The sequence below is a fragment of the Parasteatoda tepidariorum genome, chromosome 1 (assembly GCF_982258835.1).
Source record: "Parasteatoda tepidariorum strain Cologne lab strain chromosome 1, Ptep-v5.0, whole genome shotgun sequence".
In the NCBI taxonomy this organism is placed as follows: domain Eukaryota; kingdom Metazoa; phylum Arthropoda; class Arachnida; order Araneae; family Theridiidae; genus Parasteatoda; species Parasteatoda tepidariorum.
In genome coordinates, this window is record NC_141755.1 from 23,296,118 (window position 1) to 23,316,500 (window position 20,383).

General features: G+C 28.7%; 1 protein-coding gene across 1 annotated transcript in view; it reads right to left on the minus strand.

The window, feature by feature from the left end:
• Positions 1-20,383, minus strand: part of LOC107452073 (nose resistant to fluoxetine protein 6-like) — a 50,099-nt gene that overhangs the window by 25,111 nt on the left and 4,605 nt on the right. Inside the window, exons 2-7 of the mRNA XM_043041537.3 lie at positions 8,780-9,276; positions 7,669-7,910; positions 6,149-6,263; positions 3,161-3,248; positions 2,077-2,162; positions 319-489 (exon numbers count right to left, since the gene is read on the minus strand). Of these exons, the coding sequence (XP_042897471.1) occupies positions 319-489; positions 2,077-2,162; positions 3,161-3,248; positions 6,149-6,263; positions 7,669-7,910; positions 8,780-9,086 (1,009 nt within the window). The 5' untranslated portion in view covers positions 9,087-9,276. The remainder of the gene's footprint in view (positions 1-318; positions 490-2,076; positions 2,163-3,160; positions 3,249-6,148; positions 6,264-7,668; positions 7,911-8,779; positions 9,277-20,383) is intronic.

Consider the following 20,383-nt stretch of genomic DNA (forward strand, 5'->3'; position numbering starts at 1 on the left):
AAAGAAAAGTTTCGGTCTTTTTGGCCAATTTTTTTTTTTTTAAATCTGACATTTTTGTATTGATACATAGATAAATCTAAATAAAAAGCTTCACAATTAAACATTTAAATGTTTTGCCCCGATGGTATTTGTGTGTCTTTAATATTCAAAATTTCTTACAAATTAAATACAATATCTCCAATTTCAAAACAATTTATAAAAACATAAAAACATATTATTATATTACTAGCCAAGTGGAGCAAAATATCAATCAGAAAATTTATTTAAACATGTTATGAAAATTTTGCATGATAATTTTAAGTTATTCAAGAGACTTACAAAATATCTGAAAATTAACATTCAAATATGAGTGTCCAAGAATGATCCAGCTCATGCAGAGGAAACGTATCCCATTCAAACAGCTCAGGGTATCAGAAGTACTTTTCGTATTCACAAATTTCTTGAAGTTTGAAATGAACGAAAATGATAAGAGAACCCTCATACCTGTGCCTGAAATTAATTCACTATATTTTAAATCATTTTACCTAGGAAGCAACATATACAATACTTAGTGAAAACTACTGCAATGAATATTTTATTTCATAACTCATTTTTTAACTGTGAATTACTATGAATAAACCTACTAAAAATTTTTATTACGTTTATAAAAACGAATATCATGTTATTTTAATAAATAATTACAATTTCCTTTTAAAAGTCGGAATTCGTTCTAGAATTATAACAGTGGTGCTAAGAAATAAGATACGTTATAGGCTTGGTTGGAGTTCTGTAGATAGGTATTATAGTTCTCACCAAATTGAATTGATTTGAATGAAAATTTTGTTTGGGTATAGTTTCACATAATGCAAAAAATATAACTATTCAGCAGAGAATCCTGAGCTAATTGTTTCCAATTTTTTTAAAAGCTGCTTAAAAGATCTTCATTTTGATTGGTGATCACAAAGTGCAGTCCCCCTCCTCAGATCATCCAAGGCTTGTTCTATATGGCTGAGGCTTACAGAAATGACTGGTTAATTTATCGAACAAATTTATTCACTTTGTGTAGATGAGTTCTATATGATTAGGCTTCGTGTTCCATAAAAATAATTTGTTCATTGCAAAATCGAACATAAGGCTCTGAGATCTCGTATACTTTAAGAGTCCTATACGGGCTCAGACTTGGGTGCAGTTGGTTATGATCAAATTTCAACGGACGACACTGGTATATATATATATATATATATATATATATATATATATATATATATATATATATATATATATATATATATATATATATATATATATATATATATATGAGTCGCTCAGAAGCCAATGCGGTTAAGTCCAAAACACAAAAATTGAGAAAATTAATGTTTTTTGATGCATTAGTTTTTAAAATTCTTGGTTTATTAATTTAATTAGAAAAGTGTATAAAGTCTTTTTTCGAGGTGTAAACTCTGCAAAAAACAAGATATGTACAGGATGTGTAAATTAAAACGTAAGTATTTATTGAAATAATGACAGCTTCTTAAAAATTTTAGGACTTATACCTTTTGGCAGCTGAAAAAGATAAGAAATTTATGTAAAAAAATATTGATGAAAGGTGGACTTATTCACAATGGCTTCTGAAATTATTACACAATATATTCAGAAGCTATTAAAAAAAGGGCTGCCTAACCTAGAAGAAAGTAACCAACGAGTAAATCCTTTAATAACTAAGAAGATTATTATTTATTTCAGCAAAATTTCCAAAAATCAGAAAATATCAAAAAATGGACTTAACCGCATTGGCTTCTGAGCGGCTCATATATATATATATATATATATATATATATATATATATATATATATATATATATATATATATATATATATATATATATATATATATATATATATATATATATATATATATATATATATATATATATATCTGTGTGTGCGTCTGTCTCTGTCTGTCTGTCTTTAAGTGGTTTGGAAGCAAATTTAATTTAATGCAAATTTAATGCATTAGGATCTAAAGAAATAACTTATTTTTTATCAGAGAAATATTACTATCATTGTGACAATAAAAATAAAAATATTCAAACATACCTTTGAATGCAGTTTTGGTATAATAGGAGTACATGTCTATTGATGATCCAATCAACATAAACAAGCCAGCAAAGGAGTAAACAAACCTAGAAAGAATATAATTTAAATAAAGTTTCATTTTACGAAATAGAGAATGTATACAAATTATTACAAACTGTACGATATTTTTTTATGACTGAATAACAATAAACTTCTCTAAATTGAAGAAATATCGTAAGATTCGCTGCGGCTGGAGCTGTTTTAGGTGTTCAATTTTAAGTTACGTTCTGTTATGCGTTACTGTAAGTAAGCAATAAAATATGTATTTCACGTAACTATACATTTCACATCTGTAAGACTTAAAAACTTAACATTATGATGAGGTGTAAAAAAAGTACATGGAGAATAATGGAATAAAAAAATACATTTGCAAAAATTTTATTCATCTCTCGATATTTTTATTTTATATGTTTGCTTTTTAGTTGATGTCGCAAGTAACAACACAGACTAAGAGAGGCAGGTCAAAGACTGACTGGTATAGCATGTTAAAATTTAAAATTTTAAAATTGTATGAAACTTAAGTCAAAAAACGAAGAGAGATAAAGACTATTTTCCGTTTGAATTGATGTAATTACTTAATGTTGTCGTTTAATATTGTTAGTGAGAAAAATTAGCTTTTTTTCATATGTTCTTGTGCTGCTCATTCCGTTTTCCAAACATTAATTAATTCCGTTATTATTTTTCAAATCGCTCATTTCTTCACGAAAACTAACAGAATGTTTTTGCTTATAAATATAATAACTTTGCATTTTATTGTCAAAGTTTCAATGTTTTCTTAATACAAATAAAGGCTAAGCAATATGAGAATTGGTGAGCGAAGACTCCTAGTATCTCAAGTAATACATGGTTTTTAAATAGCAATTAATTAGGCTCTATTACTAAGTTTTTCGTAAAAGTCCACTAGCTCATTCTGAACCAAATGCCATTTCAATAAATCAATACTTTTTCTTAATATAGTTTACTTTGATATCAGGAAATATTTTTTAAAGTTATCAATATGACATACAATCGAAGCAATAAGTCAAGAATAGAAGAATGAACTTACATAGTAAATATTTTAATTGGTGTGAACTCGTTTACTTGCTTTATTTCACATCTTAGAGTCTGTACATCCAGAGTTAGATAGCTACTAACTGCAAAAAAGAATATAAAATCATATTATTCACGGAAAGAATTTTAATTCCAAAATTACTGTAAAATGAATGGCAGCAATCTGTACATCCAGTTAATTCAATAGTTTAGGCTTGCAACATTTCTTTACCTTTATGGGCTTGAAACCGTTTGAAACTGACACTGTCCAAAAAGCGTGAATACAAAATTATTCGGTTTTGTAACCAGTTACAACTAGCGTGGTATTTATACCGTAAAAAAGAAATTTAGCTCCACATTGGAGTTAGGTTTAGAGTTAGATTTAGGTTAGAGTTAGGTTTTTTGTTAGGTCATGAACATTGGAGTTAGGTTACATTTGAGTTGTATTTTGTCAAATAAACCGTAAAATGTGGTGTATTAATTAATCTAGTGGTGCCATCTGCTGTGACAGATGGAAAATACTGAATTTGTATGTGCTAAAAGGCTCTTTGGTGTATTTATATATGCGTCAATGAGAGTTTAGTATTCCAATAGTCCCGGGAAAGATTTTAAGGAATAAAGGACTGTAGAAACTCGTCATGTGTTAAAGGTATAAAATAAACTTTGCGTTGTCAATGCTTGGATACAAACCCCTGTTCAGATGGTCACGAGATTTACAGATTAGTCCTCTCGCCTAAAGTATGTAACCAGCTGCAAGGAACTAAGTAATTTCATAAGGTGTTCTTAACCCACTTATTACGGTAAAATTATTAGACATTGGACCTACCTGGCCCTGATAATATTCTGGCTGTTTAACCATACTCGGTGAAAATAAAGGATTTTTCTCAGTGGTAACATTTTGCATACTATCTTTCTTTATGGTAATTTTACTGTTTTGATTGAATATGGTAGAATAACATTTAAATAAATTGTTATTTAATGTTATTCTACGATTCTGCTAACAATTAAAGAAATTGTCATTTTGTTCGAGAGATTTCAAATAAATCATAAAATTTCAATAACACCCATGCTAAACAAAGCTGAATTTGCCAAGCAAGATAATTAAGATATAAAAAAAATAATTATCTCTCACATTATTAAGCAGATATTATTATAACATTAAACTTAAGAAAAACCTGCTCATACAAAAAAAATATTCCTATTTTGCAACTCAATAAAGGAGTTCAGTTTTAGTTCCTTTATATATCGTCTTCTTCTTCATAAGCGCAACAGCCTTTCACAGGCCAAGGCTGACTCGCAGATTTTCCTCCATCTGGCCCTGTCCGGTGCGACGGCCGGCCATCGGTTGACTCCCAATAGCTTGAGGTCCTTTTCAACGTCGTCTATCCATCTTGTAGGTGGTCGTCCCCTACGTCTCGTCCCTTCAATTGTGGAAAAAGTCACTTTTTTGGCAGGGACGGCATCAGAATTTCTGAAGAGGTGGCCCAGCCACCTAATGCGTGATGCTTTAATAGTTCTCACAATGTCGGTCCCACCGAAATTGTCTTATTTTTTGTAAATTTCGTGGTTGTAAAGAATTCTCCATACGTTATTCTCTCGAAGAGATCCAAAGATTTTCCTCAAAATTTTTCTTTCAAAAATTAGCAGTTTTTCCTCCTCTGTTTTGCTTAGGGTCCAGCACTCACTTCCATATGTAGCTATAGGCCTGATTAAAGTTTTGTAGATGTTTAACTTTGTTTTCACACTGATGAACTTGGATTTCAGTTGGTTTCTGAGGCCGTAGAAACTTCTGTTAGCCATGGAAATTCTGTTATTTATTTCAATTTTCAGGTTGTTGTGGCTAGAGATCAAGGTTCCTAGGTACTTGAACTGGTTAACAGTTTCAAAAGAGTAAGTCATTATCTCCAGAGGAGATCGATCAGGAGTTTTATTTGTTGCGATCAAAAACTTGGTTTTGTCTGCGTTTATAACTAGTCCCATCTCCTTCGCCGCACTCTCAAGCGCTACAAAAGCGTCAATGACTGAGCGTTTTGTTCTTCCAACTATGTCGATATCATCAGCTTTATATATAATAGACTTGAATATAACTAACATAATAACATCAAAAAATGTCTATACTACAATGATATTATAAACAAACAAGCAGAAAAATCTCAAATTTTGCAAATTTTATTAATTAATTAATTTTAAAGCTTGCAAAATTAATTTTTGCCAGCTTTTTATTTCTTTCAAGTTTTTTAAGCCATCAGTTAAAAATATAATTGCATGAATAAGGATACTACTACCCTAGATGTGAAATCTTTTTTTACTTGAGAACAAAACATTTATGCAATAAAATAAATAAATAAATAAATATTTTTAACATCAGTTAAAAATATATTTGCATGAATGAGTATACTGCTAACGTCTATGTGAAATTTTTTTTTACTTGAGAACAAAACATTAATGTGATAAAATAAATAAATAAATGAAATATTTTCAGCATCAGTTAAAAATATAATTGTATGAATGAGGATACTGCTAGCGTCTATGTGAGAACAAAACATTTATGCAATAAATTAAATAAATAAATAAATATTTTTAACATCAGTTAAAAATATATTTGCATGAATGAGGATACTGCTAACGTCTATGTAAAATAATTTTTTACTTGAGAGAAAAACATTTATCTAATAAAAATATTTTATTTATAAAATAAATAAAATATTTTTAACATCAGTTAAAAATATAATTGCATGAATGAGGATACTGTTAACGTCTATGTGAAATATTTTTTTTTACTTGAGAACAAAACATTTATGCAATAAAATAAATAAATAAATAAAATATTTTTAACAGAGATTTATTTCTTAATATGCAGATATGAATATTATCTGTTATCAGTATTTCATTAAAAATATCTATTTTTATAGAAACATGTTTTAAGAGATAAAACTGTATTCGTTTCGTATGTTTGCCCTGCAATAAAATTAGTTCATATTTTGAAAAATAAAGATGAACTTACTTGAATTTGTTATTTCTGAAATGTCGTCGTAACTGCACCCGGATGGAACACATATTCCCATTCTTAAGGACAAGAAGTAAAAAAAATGGGCATATTTTGCTGCTTCACTTATGACCTGAAATTAAGTTGTTGAAAGATAATTATTTCTGAACTTTATTTGTGTAAATACAATTAAAATATTTGCTATTTTCTTTTTAAGTTTTATTTTCTCTTCTGCCTAGAAACAGGCGTCTTGTAAATAATAGCCGCCAGAATAAAAGCAAACAAACTAGAAAGAAAATTAATTCCGTTGGTTGGCGGTTAATCTAAATCTGTTTTGTTGTAAACATTTGGCGCTAGTTGTTAATTTACAGACATCTTCCATTTTTTTTTAGAATAAGTGCAGGACTGTGATTGACGAACTTCAGCGAAATTAGTAGTGTACACCGTTAATTTTTACTATTATTTATTGAAAGTTTTCCAATTTAATTTGGAAAAGTACTCTCCAAAGCAATTACAGCATCAGACTGCGGTCACAAAAGACCCGGGTTCAAACCAATTCGGCTTCCAATCTCTGGCGCGCTCTCTACATTGGTGACTACGAACAACGTGAACACGCATTTTCCTTATTCTCAACACCATTTCACCCGCATTTCTGGAATCCCTATGATTTGACAAACAAATTTCTTCCCTCTTAAACAACGTCAAGGCTCGATTTAAGAAAACTTAGCTTAGGCGACCTTGACTGCGTTTAGAAAAGAAACGTAGAAATTACTGTTTAAAATTTTTCCAAAATGTTTCTAATATTTTTTAAATTTATTTATTTATTTTATAATTGAACTGGACAATGCCAGTAAATCTGTTAGTTAAAAGACTTACAATTTCGAATGTTCTTAAATTTTCTTAATTCTAATAATAAAAAATTTCGTAAATTTTACCGCCAGCTTTCCATGAGTGACAGGCAAAAAGTATTCTGATCACTGACCGTAAAAATAATCTATTAAATTTATATTTAATCTATTAAATATATAGCCTCTGGCTACATATTTATCTAGCTATATATAGAGGCTATATACTAAATCTATTAAATATATAGCCTCTGACCTTAATTTAATGCTATACTCGTAAATGTTATCTTCGATTTGGACCTTGAAGCTGCTTGAGACTCAGGCAATATTTTCGGGGAATGAAAGTGAATTTTGAAACAAAGCGAAAGCAAAGCGTAGTGCTGCCATCTATCGAGGAGTCTGAGAACTACATATTCACAAATGTAGAGAGTTGATTTTTGGCTCCAACTGGTTTGAACCAAGCACCTTTGCGTCCGCAATCTGGTACAGTAAGCATTGCATGTGTACACCTCCGACTTCAGTTAAAAGGATTCATATAACAACAAAATACATATAGGATCAATTCTAAAAATTTTGCTGAAGTTCGTTACAGTTACTCTTTTTTTAGTTATAAACGAAATGTATACTGAAATTTCTGAGTGTAAAATTGTGTACCCTTTTGTTAAACTCAAAATATTTGAAAATTCCACTTACCGTACCACCTTCAGAAAAATTTTTCAACTCATCCAATACGTCATGTAATTTGTAGAAGTTTTTAACTGGTGGTAGAGGAGGTCGGATATCAATTGAGCAGTATTGCCCCCTGAAGAGCATTTTTCCTTTGTCACGTGATTTTTCACTCCTCACTATGGTGTCTACGCATTCATCATAGGATCCAAATGAAGACATAGAACCAGTCAAGGCACCATCAATTATTTTAGCGCTACTGTCAATAACTGTAATAAAAGTAATTATGAAAGGGTTTTATTTGAAATATTAGAAAAATTTAAACTTTATTTTTTGTAAAATATTAAAATACTGGGTAACACAGGAAGACTAAGAATCTTGAAGCAATGTAATTTATTCAAATAATACAAATGTTATTTAAGTTTTCGCAACAAAATATCACAAGCTAAGAGGGTAGTAAAAAAATTGCCACCCATTAAAAAAATTTGAAGCACTTAAAATATAATATTGAAAACATTTGTACTAACCTTGATCTGGTTTTGATTGATTTAATATCTTCTTAAAACTAAACAAAATTTTCATGATATTATGTTTGAAAATATTAGTATTAAGGTGTAATGTCGAACTGCATTTTCTTAGAAAAGTATATGTATATACAGTAATTGTTAGGTTAAGTTTCACCCAAATTTAGATTTAGTCAACATTCCTTATGCTCGCAATAAATTGTCTCAAAGCATCAGTATGAAGAAAAGTCAATGTATTGTAATCTATATATATATTTAAAAAGTTATTTCAAAAAATCAATTATTAACTTGTTTTAATGATTACCATCTAGGTGTGAAATTCGCGTGAAATTGAGGATTTTTTTTTTAAATTAATTATTTAGATACTTAAATTATTTGTCCCTTATGTAACGGATATATGTAAGGAACCAACTTATTCTTTTCAGCAAGATATAGTTTAAAATATTAGCTTTCCTTCGAAATCAATGCCGTCAATCTAACTGTGATTTTTTTCTTATTTTCTCTATCAAAAGAGCATAGATGAATTCTTTAAGAAGTACAGCTTTTTTAGTTAAAAAGATAAGGAGCTCGAGAGCTTATGAATGTTTTGTAAGTTGAAGCAATACTATACTTACATCTGATGGCCCATGGCTTGATGTTTTTCAAGCCTGAAATCAGCAGCATACCCTCCCTCATGCATTGAGATGAGATGTTGAGTCTTCCTTCCCCTGTCACCAACTGTGAAAGCAGTGCTTTTACACCTTTGTTAGCTAGTTCTTTTGCTCCAGTTTCCATCATTTTCCATTTATCCAGAACTGTCAAGTTGCTCATTTTCTCATTATTTACAGAATTTGAAACTGTATCGTCAGCTTGGGTGACCGAAACAAAGAACAGGAAAATAGCACAGCATATTAAAATGCTAGATCCCTTTAAGTGCTTCATGGTTTTTATTTGCAACCAAACGAGTATCACTCTCTGCTGTTATCCTTTCTGAACTCTTTACTGGTTCTGATGGAGTTTGATTTTACCAGCAGGAAAGTCTCTAATGTCACCTCAAATGCACTTTCTAAAGAGGAGTATCATACTTGCTCCAGATCGAACGCATGTTTTCTTTCATTTGTTTTTATTTAATCTAAAGAGGAAGAAAAAAATTTCAAATAAAGTAGTTATAAATTATTTTATTCATGCAACGTTTCTGTTACAAATTTGAAAAAAAAAATCATTCGAACATTATTACTGGCATTTATTTGACTCTTTTTCATTTTGTGAACAATTTAATGTATATCTAGTTGTCGTTATATAATTTATTTTCAAGTTTACATAATGGATATTTATAAATTAATATAGTATGTAAATCAGTTTAAATGTTTCGCCTTCTTCACGTGATTAAAACAGTCGGTTAATATTGATCGGCATATATTATCCGTTCATACTTAATTCTCATGCTCTAATCTACCATCTTGCACTCTAAATTAACGTTTTTTAAAGGTATTTGGATCCCTAAGTGTTATATTAAGAATTTTCATTTAATAATTTCTCCTCAACTGAACTTACAGCAAAGACCTACATCAATAATTCATACACTTCTTATTTACTTATATAACTTGAACAATGTCAGTGAAATTGCACAACTGACTATTACTCCATTGAAAATTTTTTTAAGAGAAAATTTCTTTCAGCTATAAACGATCATAAAATAAAAAGTTTAATAATGTTTAATAATTCAATATGGTAATTCACGCATAAGAGTCATAAGTTTTAAAGTTCACCATCTTAATAAATATACAAGATATTTTATAAGGCTTTATTGAAACTTTAACTCACTGTAAAACTCTAATGTTGCATTAGGAGAAAAAAGAAACTTTAAAATAGATACAAAAGATAATGATTATAGATGGAAAAAATTTAAAATAACATAATTTCAATTACAAAAGTATAGAATAATCACTAGTATAAAAAATGCATGTAACAGAAATATGCCATAATTCAAAGGTATTTTTAGTCTAAACTACGTATGATGTTATAGCTCTTCAGTAGCAAATATATAAATAGATATAAAACCAATGCCTTTTCATGCGGCAATATATAACGTATTTATTTAAAATCATGTAGTTTTTTATAATAAGAATAAAAAACAAATCTTAAAAATATTATTTATTGATTTCTTTTATTTGAAATAGTTTACGTAGATATTCATTTCAAATTGAAGCAATTCACTTAGAAAAATGGCTTTTCCACTTACATTATTTGATATTATGAATGCTTAATTGAAAATGATATACGTTAAAATAAATCTATAATAAAGAAGCTGAATCTTTAAAAAATAAATTTAAAATATTAATCTATATGAAAACATTAGCAAAAATACAACAGACAAAAAAATGAAAGGTGCACGAACGAAACTTTGTATGCTCAAAATTAGGTGGAAAATGTGAAGAAGTTTTCCCCTTATCTTAAGGAAAGTGAGACCTTCAGCAGTGCCTGAAACAATAAAGTTCATGCAACTGTCGATGTAACTTTATCCTCACTTTCAAATGTGGAGAAGATTTCCTCCCCCATTCATCGGTTGAAAGTGTCACAAGCCCCTCAGAGGACCTAAATTAATGATGGGACAACTGTTGTATCACAGCCCATGGGAAAAAGGTTAAAATATTCAGCGTATAATTTAAATGCGTGTGATCTTGGTGTAAATATTTCACATTTTAGGAATTTAGAGCTTTCATATACCCTTTAAATTGCTTATGAAAGCTCGATTTGGCGTTAACTTGATAAAAAAAAATATTCATTCGCACACTTTTTTGGCGAACTATCTCAGAGAGATAGTTCAACACAAATTTAATAGTGTGATCTACTTATGTTACTGGTTATGTGGTTATTAAGCGAAAATGGATGGATGAAGATTTTAAAGTCGTCTAGGATATTTTAATTTATTGGAAACAATTACGAATAATTTTTATCCATTGAGCAAGCAGAAAATTTTAAAAAAAGTGTTTTTCAATATTCCTGAATAAAATCCATATATAAAAAGTATTTAACATATTTTTATAAAAGTATTTAACGATTTCAAACCAAAGACCACCTGGATCGTTGCATGATTTTCTAACCACTTTAGTTGTATACCAAAGTCCAGGTATAATGAAGAAACTTTATATAATGAGACTGCTGCCGCAATGATAAACTAATTTCTAATTTTAACGAAGCAAAAGGTTGCGAATTGGAAAAAAAAGGTTCTAATAGCTAAGTCAGGAGATCGGTAATTTTAATTTCATTTTTTTCTTATTTAGTAATATCTTAAAATTTTTTAAATGAATGGAATCTGTAATGCTTCATAACTCTCCTTATACAGGCTTGTACAGTGTGCCAAAAAAATGGACAATCCTGAATAACTTTCAATCTAATGATCGGATCTTCACGTTCTAGGATTCAATCTTAATAGCTCGAGGGGGTGACTTCAAATATGCTAACTAAAAAATGAAGGCGATATTTGAATTTACAAAATCAGATACAAAAACGCACTTTCTCTGAATGAAAAGGCCTTCTTTTTCGAGAAATTCAGATTTCTGATCCCAAAAATATAGGGGGTAGCCGCAATCTGGGAAATAAGGTCCCAATAGTTTGGTCAAAAGAGCGCTCCAAAATTTGGACCCCTTAATATTAATTTTAATTCTTGAGCAACTCGAGAACTTTAGAAGCGAATTCAAAAAATTTCGCACTCAATAATAAAATTCATTTATCCAAACATAATTCCATGTTAAAAATAATTTTTAGTAAATATTTGTCACTTTATTTATTAATGGTCAAAAAAATTGAATATTAAGGTATACAACTTTTTGCATCATTTTGAAATATATAAATGCAAAATTCGAGCAAAATCGGTTGAATAGAACCTGAAAAATTAAATTTCGAAAAAGTCATATATTTGAAACTGTATTTCTCAGAAACTATGCATTGTTATCCTCTCTTTTAACTGTGGAGAAAAATTTCCCCCCATCCTTAAGTTGAAAGAGTCACAAGCCCCTCAGGGGACCCAAACTACAGATGTGACAGCTGCGGGAAAAGCTTAATGGGATACACTATTTATTATGAACTTAATTATTCAACTTAAATAAATGTTTCATTAACTTTTATTGTGACAAATCGAGCCCTATTAAGGAAAAGAAGAAGAAAAAAACAATGGCTTTTTATAATTGAAAAAAAAAACAATTGTTTTTTATGCGAAACAATTAGGCTTTATCATACCCCCCTTTTTTTCTTTCGTAATATGGTATAAATGAAGGTGATAAAGTATAGATTAAAATTATTAAGAAATAAACGTGATTTACTACAATTTATTTAGTTCTTAAAATACGTTTACTTAAAAAAAATTTCGCATGCATAATAATTTCTGTGCATTATTTAATAAAACTTGAAAGATATGACGTATAGAAAATTTTACGCAATTATTTTTTTAAAAAAAAAGCATAACAAAATTGCTTTATTCCATTAATTACAAAAGCAATTTTTTTAATGGATTTAATTATTTTATTAATTTGAATCATAAAGAATTGAAATTTTTTCGTTTAATTCAGGTATGCAAATTTTCAAGCGATTGTTTATTGTTAATTAAAAATTGTTAATATGCTTCATTCGACTGTTTCTTTGTTAAAATAATTATTGTTTCATGCAGTTTTTTTTTTTACTTTAAATTGCTTGTTTTAATCGATTGTGTTATTTTTTTTAATCGATTGTGTTATTTTTTTTTAATCGATTGTGTTATTTTTTAAGCATTTTTTTTCTCCTTAAAATAATTGTTTTATCTTAAAATGTTTTTAAAGTGTTTTCATTCAAAACCTTTCATGTTGTTGTTGTTATTAATTTACGTCGCACTAGAGCTGCACAATGGGCTATTGGCGACGGTCTGGGAAACATCCCGGAGGATGATCCGAAGACATGCCATCACAATTTTGATCCTCTGCGGAGGGGATGGCACCCCCGCTTCGGTAGCCCAACGACCTGCGCGCGAAGTCGAGCACTTTACGGTAGCACAGTTTAACGAGGACCAATACCGCACACCCTCGGTCCCTACGCAGACTGATCCAAGTGGTCACCCACCCGCACACTGACCGCAGCCAGTGATGCTTGACTTCGGTGATCTGCTGGGAACCGTGTCTTAACGATCAGTCCACTGCGGGACCAAAACCTTTCATATTGGTTAAATAATTATATTATTAATTCATATAATGGTTTTACTGTTTAAAATGTTATTTAATCGTTTTTTATTTATGTTATATCGTATTTTGTTTATGTTATATTTGTTCGATAAATGTTTTGTTCTTGAAGCAATTTTTCATTGTATAAACAATTTTTATTGGTCAAAAAACGTTTCATTGTGATAAAGTATTTTATTTAGTTAAAATTATTTTTAAACTTATTTTAATCAATTGTTTCGATCAGTGGTTCCTGAACTTTTATGTCTCGTAGACCCCTTGCCATGTTTTTCGACTTTGGGTACCTGATATTGATTTTTTCTAAATTCATCAACTTCAAATTTATTTTTAACAGCTGGTATTGTGCTACTCAATGTGAAAGATTTAAATTTCTAACTGTAGTGAAGTGTTGTGTGAAAAACTTAAGAAAAAATACATGTTAATTTTTTACATTTACTAAATAAATTCAACCTAATTTAATTACTAATTTAATTTAATTAATATGTAAATGGAATAAAATAGTGCTCTACAAAACTCGTACTTCTCTACTAATATTGTAAATGCGGAAATAAGTTTGTATACAAAACAGTAGTAGTGTATTGTTGATCTGTTTATTACGTTTTCACGTAAAAACTAAGCAACAAATCTCCGTGATCTTGTGCGCAGATAAAATTGGAGGTCTAACTAGCTGAAGAGTTGGAACAGGCTAGGCTACAATTTACCGCGAGAAACACATTTTTTGTTACAAAATAAAACCTCACACTCAAAGAAAATAAAATCATACGCGGGCGGAGCTGCAGGCAGCTGCTAGTTTATAATAATTCAGTGTCATATATCAAACAATAATCTTAATAACCTTAATTTTAATAAAATTTTTACTTGATAGCTACCTTAATAAATTATGTAGAATGTAGATAGATATATGTCTTTATATTATAAGGTAGTATAATGTAAGTAAATGTGTACTATCAGTGTATGTTGATTATTCCGTTCATGAAATGCCAAAATTAAAAGTCATGACCTGCTTATATGAGATCCACTATCGTTGACCCCCATTTTCATTTCATGGATCCCCAATTTTTTTTTCACTTGGCATGGACCCCTTGCTGGATGTCGTCGACCCTTGGGACCACTTCGAGAATCACTGGTTTAGATTAAAAGTTATTTTATTTAAATTAATGTAATAATATGTTCCATTGTTCAAAAATAGAATGAAACATTTATGTAGTTGCACAAAATTAGTTTTTAAACAAATATTTTATTGTTTTAAAAGTGTTTTATTACATTACTTTTAATGAAGTTTATGAAAAATTATGAACTTAATATGTTTTTTATGTTTGAAAGTGGCTATTTTATTAAAAATTGAATTATTGTATCTAATTTTTTTGGGTAAATAACATTATATTTTACTTAAATGCTTAAAATTTATCGCAAAATCATATTGATAAGCTCATAATTAATAGTATTGGTAAACATTATAAAATAAGTAATCATTAAGCCCTTAAATAATAAACTTAATATTAAGCCATTAAAATAATAAACCATTTGTCTCTTTCTTTTATGTTAAATTCTCAGTACGTTTAGAGTGCAAGTAACTAGTATGTCCATGCTTTAAAATTAATAAATAATTAATTTAAAATTTGTTCAACAATTAATATTTTTAGTTTTTTGATATTTTTATTAATCTGTTAGAAAAATTTATTATGAATTTAAATTAAATTTGTTTGCTATATAGAGATGCTCGTTTTTTAAAATAATTATTCCATCATTAAAACACTTGTTTCATTTTTAAAAAAGTTGTTTCAGAAAGCTGTTTCTTTCTTTAAACAATTATTTTAAGGCTAGATTTAATAATTTTTCTGTTGAAAAAGCTGTTTCATTATTCAAACTATTATTACATCATGAATACATTTTCTTAATTTTAAGGAGAATTAATTCAGCCAAGCGTTTCTTCCTTTTAACTTCATTTTCTTTCTTTTAATATGAACTTATTTTAAGACTTCATTTAATAGTTCTATTGTTAAAAGAGTTGTTTTCTTATTAAAACAATTCTTTATTAGTTATACATTAATTTGTCAATCAAAAAATTTTTAATAGTTTCTTTTTTTCAATTCATTATTTTAAAAAAAATTGAATATTTATTTCAGTGTATGAAAAATATTTCTGAAAATATATTTAATTGCTCAAAAATTAGATTAAAAAAATAATAATAGTAATATGATTTTAATTACAATATTTGCTAGTGAATTATTTCCTAAATTAAAAGTTAATTATGGCAATATTTTTACAGATATTAACAATATGTTTATTTCGAAAACTTGAATTTTATCACAGAATTATATCAAAAAAGGACATAATTATTAACAATATTTCCAGAATTACGTTCATAATTGATCATCAAAGAAAATTCTTATTTTTTAACTCATTATCATTTTACTTGATACTATAGATTTAAAAAAAAATATTGATAGTATTATTATTTTGATTATAATATTTGCCAGTGAATTATTTCCTAAATTAAAAGTTAATTACGGCAATATTTTTACAAATATTAACATAATGTTTAATTTAAAAACTTAAATTTTATCACAGAATCATATCAAAAATGGACATAATTATTAACAATATTTCCAGAATTACATTCATAATTGATCATCAATGAAAATTCATATTTTTTAACTCATTATCATTTTACTTGATACAAAGATAAAGTTCCGGGACACGATCTACTCACTTAATATGGATATTCAAATGATTTATCTGTTTCTAACAGGTCAAGTGCTCAGCAAAATATGAAGGCTAAGACACTATACCAATGCTTTTAAATTAATTAGATGGTCTTCCCGCAAGCTAATTAGAATATCTGCCGTTTTGCTACCGTTTCGCTAAGATAATAACTATGCCAAGGTTGTGGAAAGTAAGCGTATTTTCATTACCTTGAGTTTATGCTTTCTTTGTTTCAAGAAAAAATCAATTCTCGTGAAATAAAGAGGTGTTCTGTAAGATGATTGGACTGAATCAAAAATGCTGTTAAATAGGAAGCGATATAGATGTGGCTATTCTGTGCTAAATTCAAAGAAAAATATATATTGTAAAACATACCTAAGGGAGAAAGAATTAATAAACAGTGCTTTAAATTTAAACATTATAAAATTCTCTGAACAAAACATAAGAGCTGGGTTTATATACATCGAAGAGCCATTACATTTTGACCACCCTCCATCTATAACAATGGGCTCGCCCAGGAACAATGTTTTCATGGGGCACATTAGGGCCCATAATCATCATAGAATAATCCCTGACGTCTGTAAGCTACTTGAACATAGTTGCAGACCACCCATTCATAGCAACAGTTTTTCCTGCGTGGGATGGTGTTTACTAACAGGATAATGCACAATGTCATAAGAGTCGAATCGTCGAGGAACATTCCAGTGACTTTCAAGTCATGTCTTGGCCCCCAAATTCACCTGACCTTAATCCAATAGAGCATTTGTAGTCCTACTTGGAAAACCAAATTCGTGCTGACACGCTACCCCCTAGCAATGTGAGGGTATTGCAGGACCAGTTGGTAAGCTCTTGGTACCAGATACCTCAGACTACCTTTCAGCACCTTTTGCAATCAATGCCACGGAGGGTGCTAGCAGTTTTGAGGGTTAAAGGTGGTCCTACATGTTAATAGCAGGGTGGTCATAATGTAATGGCTCTTCGGTGTAAGTATATAAGTATCGTGGATACGATATACTCAAAAGTAATTTTCATCCAATTTCAGAACACTTACAGGAAACTATAAAAAGCAAAAAAAGCATTTTTTTATGGAATCACTTGAAATTTAAAACAATTTATTTATAGCTTATAGCTTTCGAAAAGACCTGATGTCCAGAAATATATAACTTATGCAAGAATGGAATTAAATGATTAGATTATTGAATTTATTACTCAAAATATCGCACTTTGACTATTAAAGTTTAACCTTTTAAAATGCAAATATTGAACTTCTGAATAAAGAGAAAATAAGCTTAAATTAAAACATTCATTGGGAGAACATTGTGCCTCCCTGCGGAGTGAAAAAAAATGTTATGTAATATTCAAGGAAAAATTTGAGGTTTTGTTATTTCATAACTCTAACAATACTTCAAAATAGTAGAAATAAAATGTATTTATTGTTTATTAACACGGAAAACTACCTGTAAAAATCAACCCAATTAGTGAGTGGCAGTTCTATAAACTTTATCATGAAACGTTAAATACAAGAAAGAAAATTGCTGTGATCATTCATTCTTCATTTAGCATATTTGTTTCATCTTTCTCACTTTACGGTTGTCTTTGAACTGTTATTCCTGCTTGTCAATCCAATTTTTGTTTTGTTTCCTACAACTTATATGGTTTTGACAGATTAATTACTTTTTATATCTACACTGTGTCCGGATTTCAATGCTTCAATTTTTTTTAAGTATTTTTAAATTGTTTAATTGTTGTATATTTAAATAATATAAATGAAATATCAAGTTCATCGATAATTATGTTTATAGAATAATATCTAGAGATTAATTGATGGTATAAAAAGAAACAGTATTTCAAGTTTCAAGGCTTAAAATTTGAATAAGAACAAAAATATAATAAAAGAAGAAGGTTAAAGTTAAATAATAAAATATAGTTACATAGAAACAATGTTAATAACAATTTAAAATGAGCTTTGTTTATCGAGTATTATTAAGTTAGTTTTTTGACGAATGTTATAGTTCCAACTTCGCTAACAATGAAATTAAATCAGATGGGTTTGTTTTCATAATATGCAAGATAGATATATGCTATCTGTTTTTGCAAGGGGTAAAACAAAAAATAAATAAGCGATAAAGGGAGATCAACACTACGAAATCATGCACAATACTAATAGTCATATAACGGCACAAATAAAAAAAAAATTTAAACATCAGATTTTTTTGCATTCATTATTATATGTTACACTTCCAGGTTGCTTTACGTCATTAGATGAAACAATACATATGTTTAAAAAATTTATCTCATAAAAATAAAGACCAAATCAAAACATACTATCAATGTATAATCCCATCATAATAACTATACTCAGTATCGTTCAGCTCTAGAAATTTTGTTATAGCTTGCGGTCAATTCAAAATTGCTAAAGTGCATCACAATCAAGCAAATTCTCACCATTAGTTTTGCATTTCAGAAAATAACATATTTTTTTCATTTCAATAATGATATATTTTATAATCTTGATGTTCAGAAACACGTCTCAAAAGCGTAACAATAAAAAATAAAAATAAAACGAAGTTTAATATAGTTTAAAAACTATATAAACTAAACTAAACTAATGGGACGCCTCAGTGCCTTGATTTTATTTGATTGAGCATAAAAAAAAAATAATTTAACTGTCAGATAACAAAACTTTTTAGTGCACTGACATAGTTATGTTTCTATAATTTTAGTTCTGAATTTTATTGCGATAAAATTTTAAACTAATAACTTTACTCGGTTACTAATGCAACTTCATCCAAAAACTTTTTTCTTTTAATTCGTAATTGACCTCTGTCTAAGTAAAAATAATATAACGGATAAAAGGATTACCCCTTGTTTTAACTACAAAATAAATCAATATTATGACGCTTCCCAAAACGAGTGAATATAATTGTCAAAAAAGCAAGATATGATTGCTGAATTTATTGAACACCATGTAAAGAAATTGACAAAAATTATGAATGTATTGAGAAGATTCTGATATTTACACGAGAATGCAATCAATCTACGCTACTAATTTTTAATGATAAAAAGTAATCGATACATGACCATATATTAAGCCTAGGATCACCCAGGATAAGAATAAGTGATCATGTTTCCCTTCATCCATGGAGCAGCGGTTTCCAATTTTTTTCTACCGTAGAACCCTAATTGATCAATCTTCTTTTGGCGGAACTCCGAGAGTTAATAAATAAATTTCTTATCAATTGTGAATATGTATCAAAGAAGAGCTATTAATTATTTTGGAAAATATTTAATGATTGTACGAAGTATGCCATTTTTTTATATCGATTTATCCTACTAGTCTGAAAATTAGGTTTTATGTCAAAAAGTTGATTTAACAAGTATGGAGTAGCATCAATTCTTGTTCATTAATTTGACTTTAGTGTGTGCATAACATGAATGTGCTTGAGTATGGTTGTCGTTTAAATAAATGGCGAAACAAGTGTCGAGAATGATTCTTGCATACTTCTTTATTACTATTTTTATTTGATACAAAATAATGATGTAATTTTTTATAAATGCATTTCCTTTCATTATTCATTCAATATATTATTCATTCAATATAGCTCATACATTATTCATTCAATGCATTTTTTAATTTTCTTCACAAGCATTTTAATTAAGTAATTTCATAAAAATAACAGAAATATTAATAAAATAATAGTTAATTGATGAGTATAAATTTAATGACAGGTTTCGAAAATCATAAGTGATTAAAAATGTTCTAATTCTCGGAACAATTCCACGGAACCCTATGGTTCCTCGAAGCACCATACCATTTGGGAACCGCTGTCTCAGAGAATTCAAATTATTTCCCTTTTATGAGCAGTAGAATGGAAAAAAAATAGTGAGTTGAATCATTTTTTGGAGACTTATGCTTTGTCAAAGGAAAAATTTTGTTTTAAAAGAGCAACAGTGTTTAAAAATCTGTTCTTAGAGTGATTTTCTTGGAAATAAAAAAAGTTAGACAAAATTTTGTTCTCTATATTGGAATGAATAGTTTTCCTTTCAAAGGGGTGTTAAACATGCTTTTCACACTGAATTCATTTATCGGTCATTATAATAGAATGGTCAGAAGGATATGAGGTTGTGCTAAAGAACATAGACTGTATATTATAATATTTGTTCATATAATATTTGTATTATCAAATTACCTAGTATATGGAAATCCTCCAATATGCTCAAGAACATAACTTTTGCTAATTCTTTTAAACTGTTTTTAAAGGCTCCGTTCTTAAAAGAACTTTATTTAGCAAATACTATGTAATTTTTGGGCCAATATTGCAATTT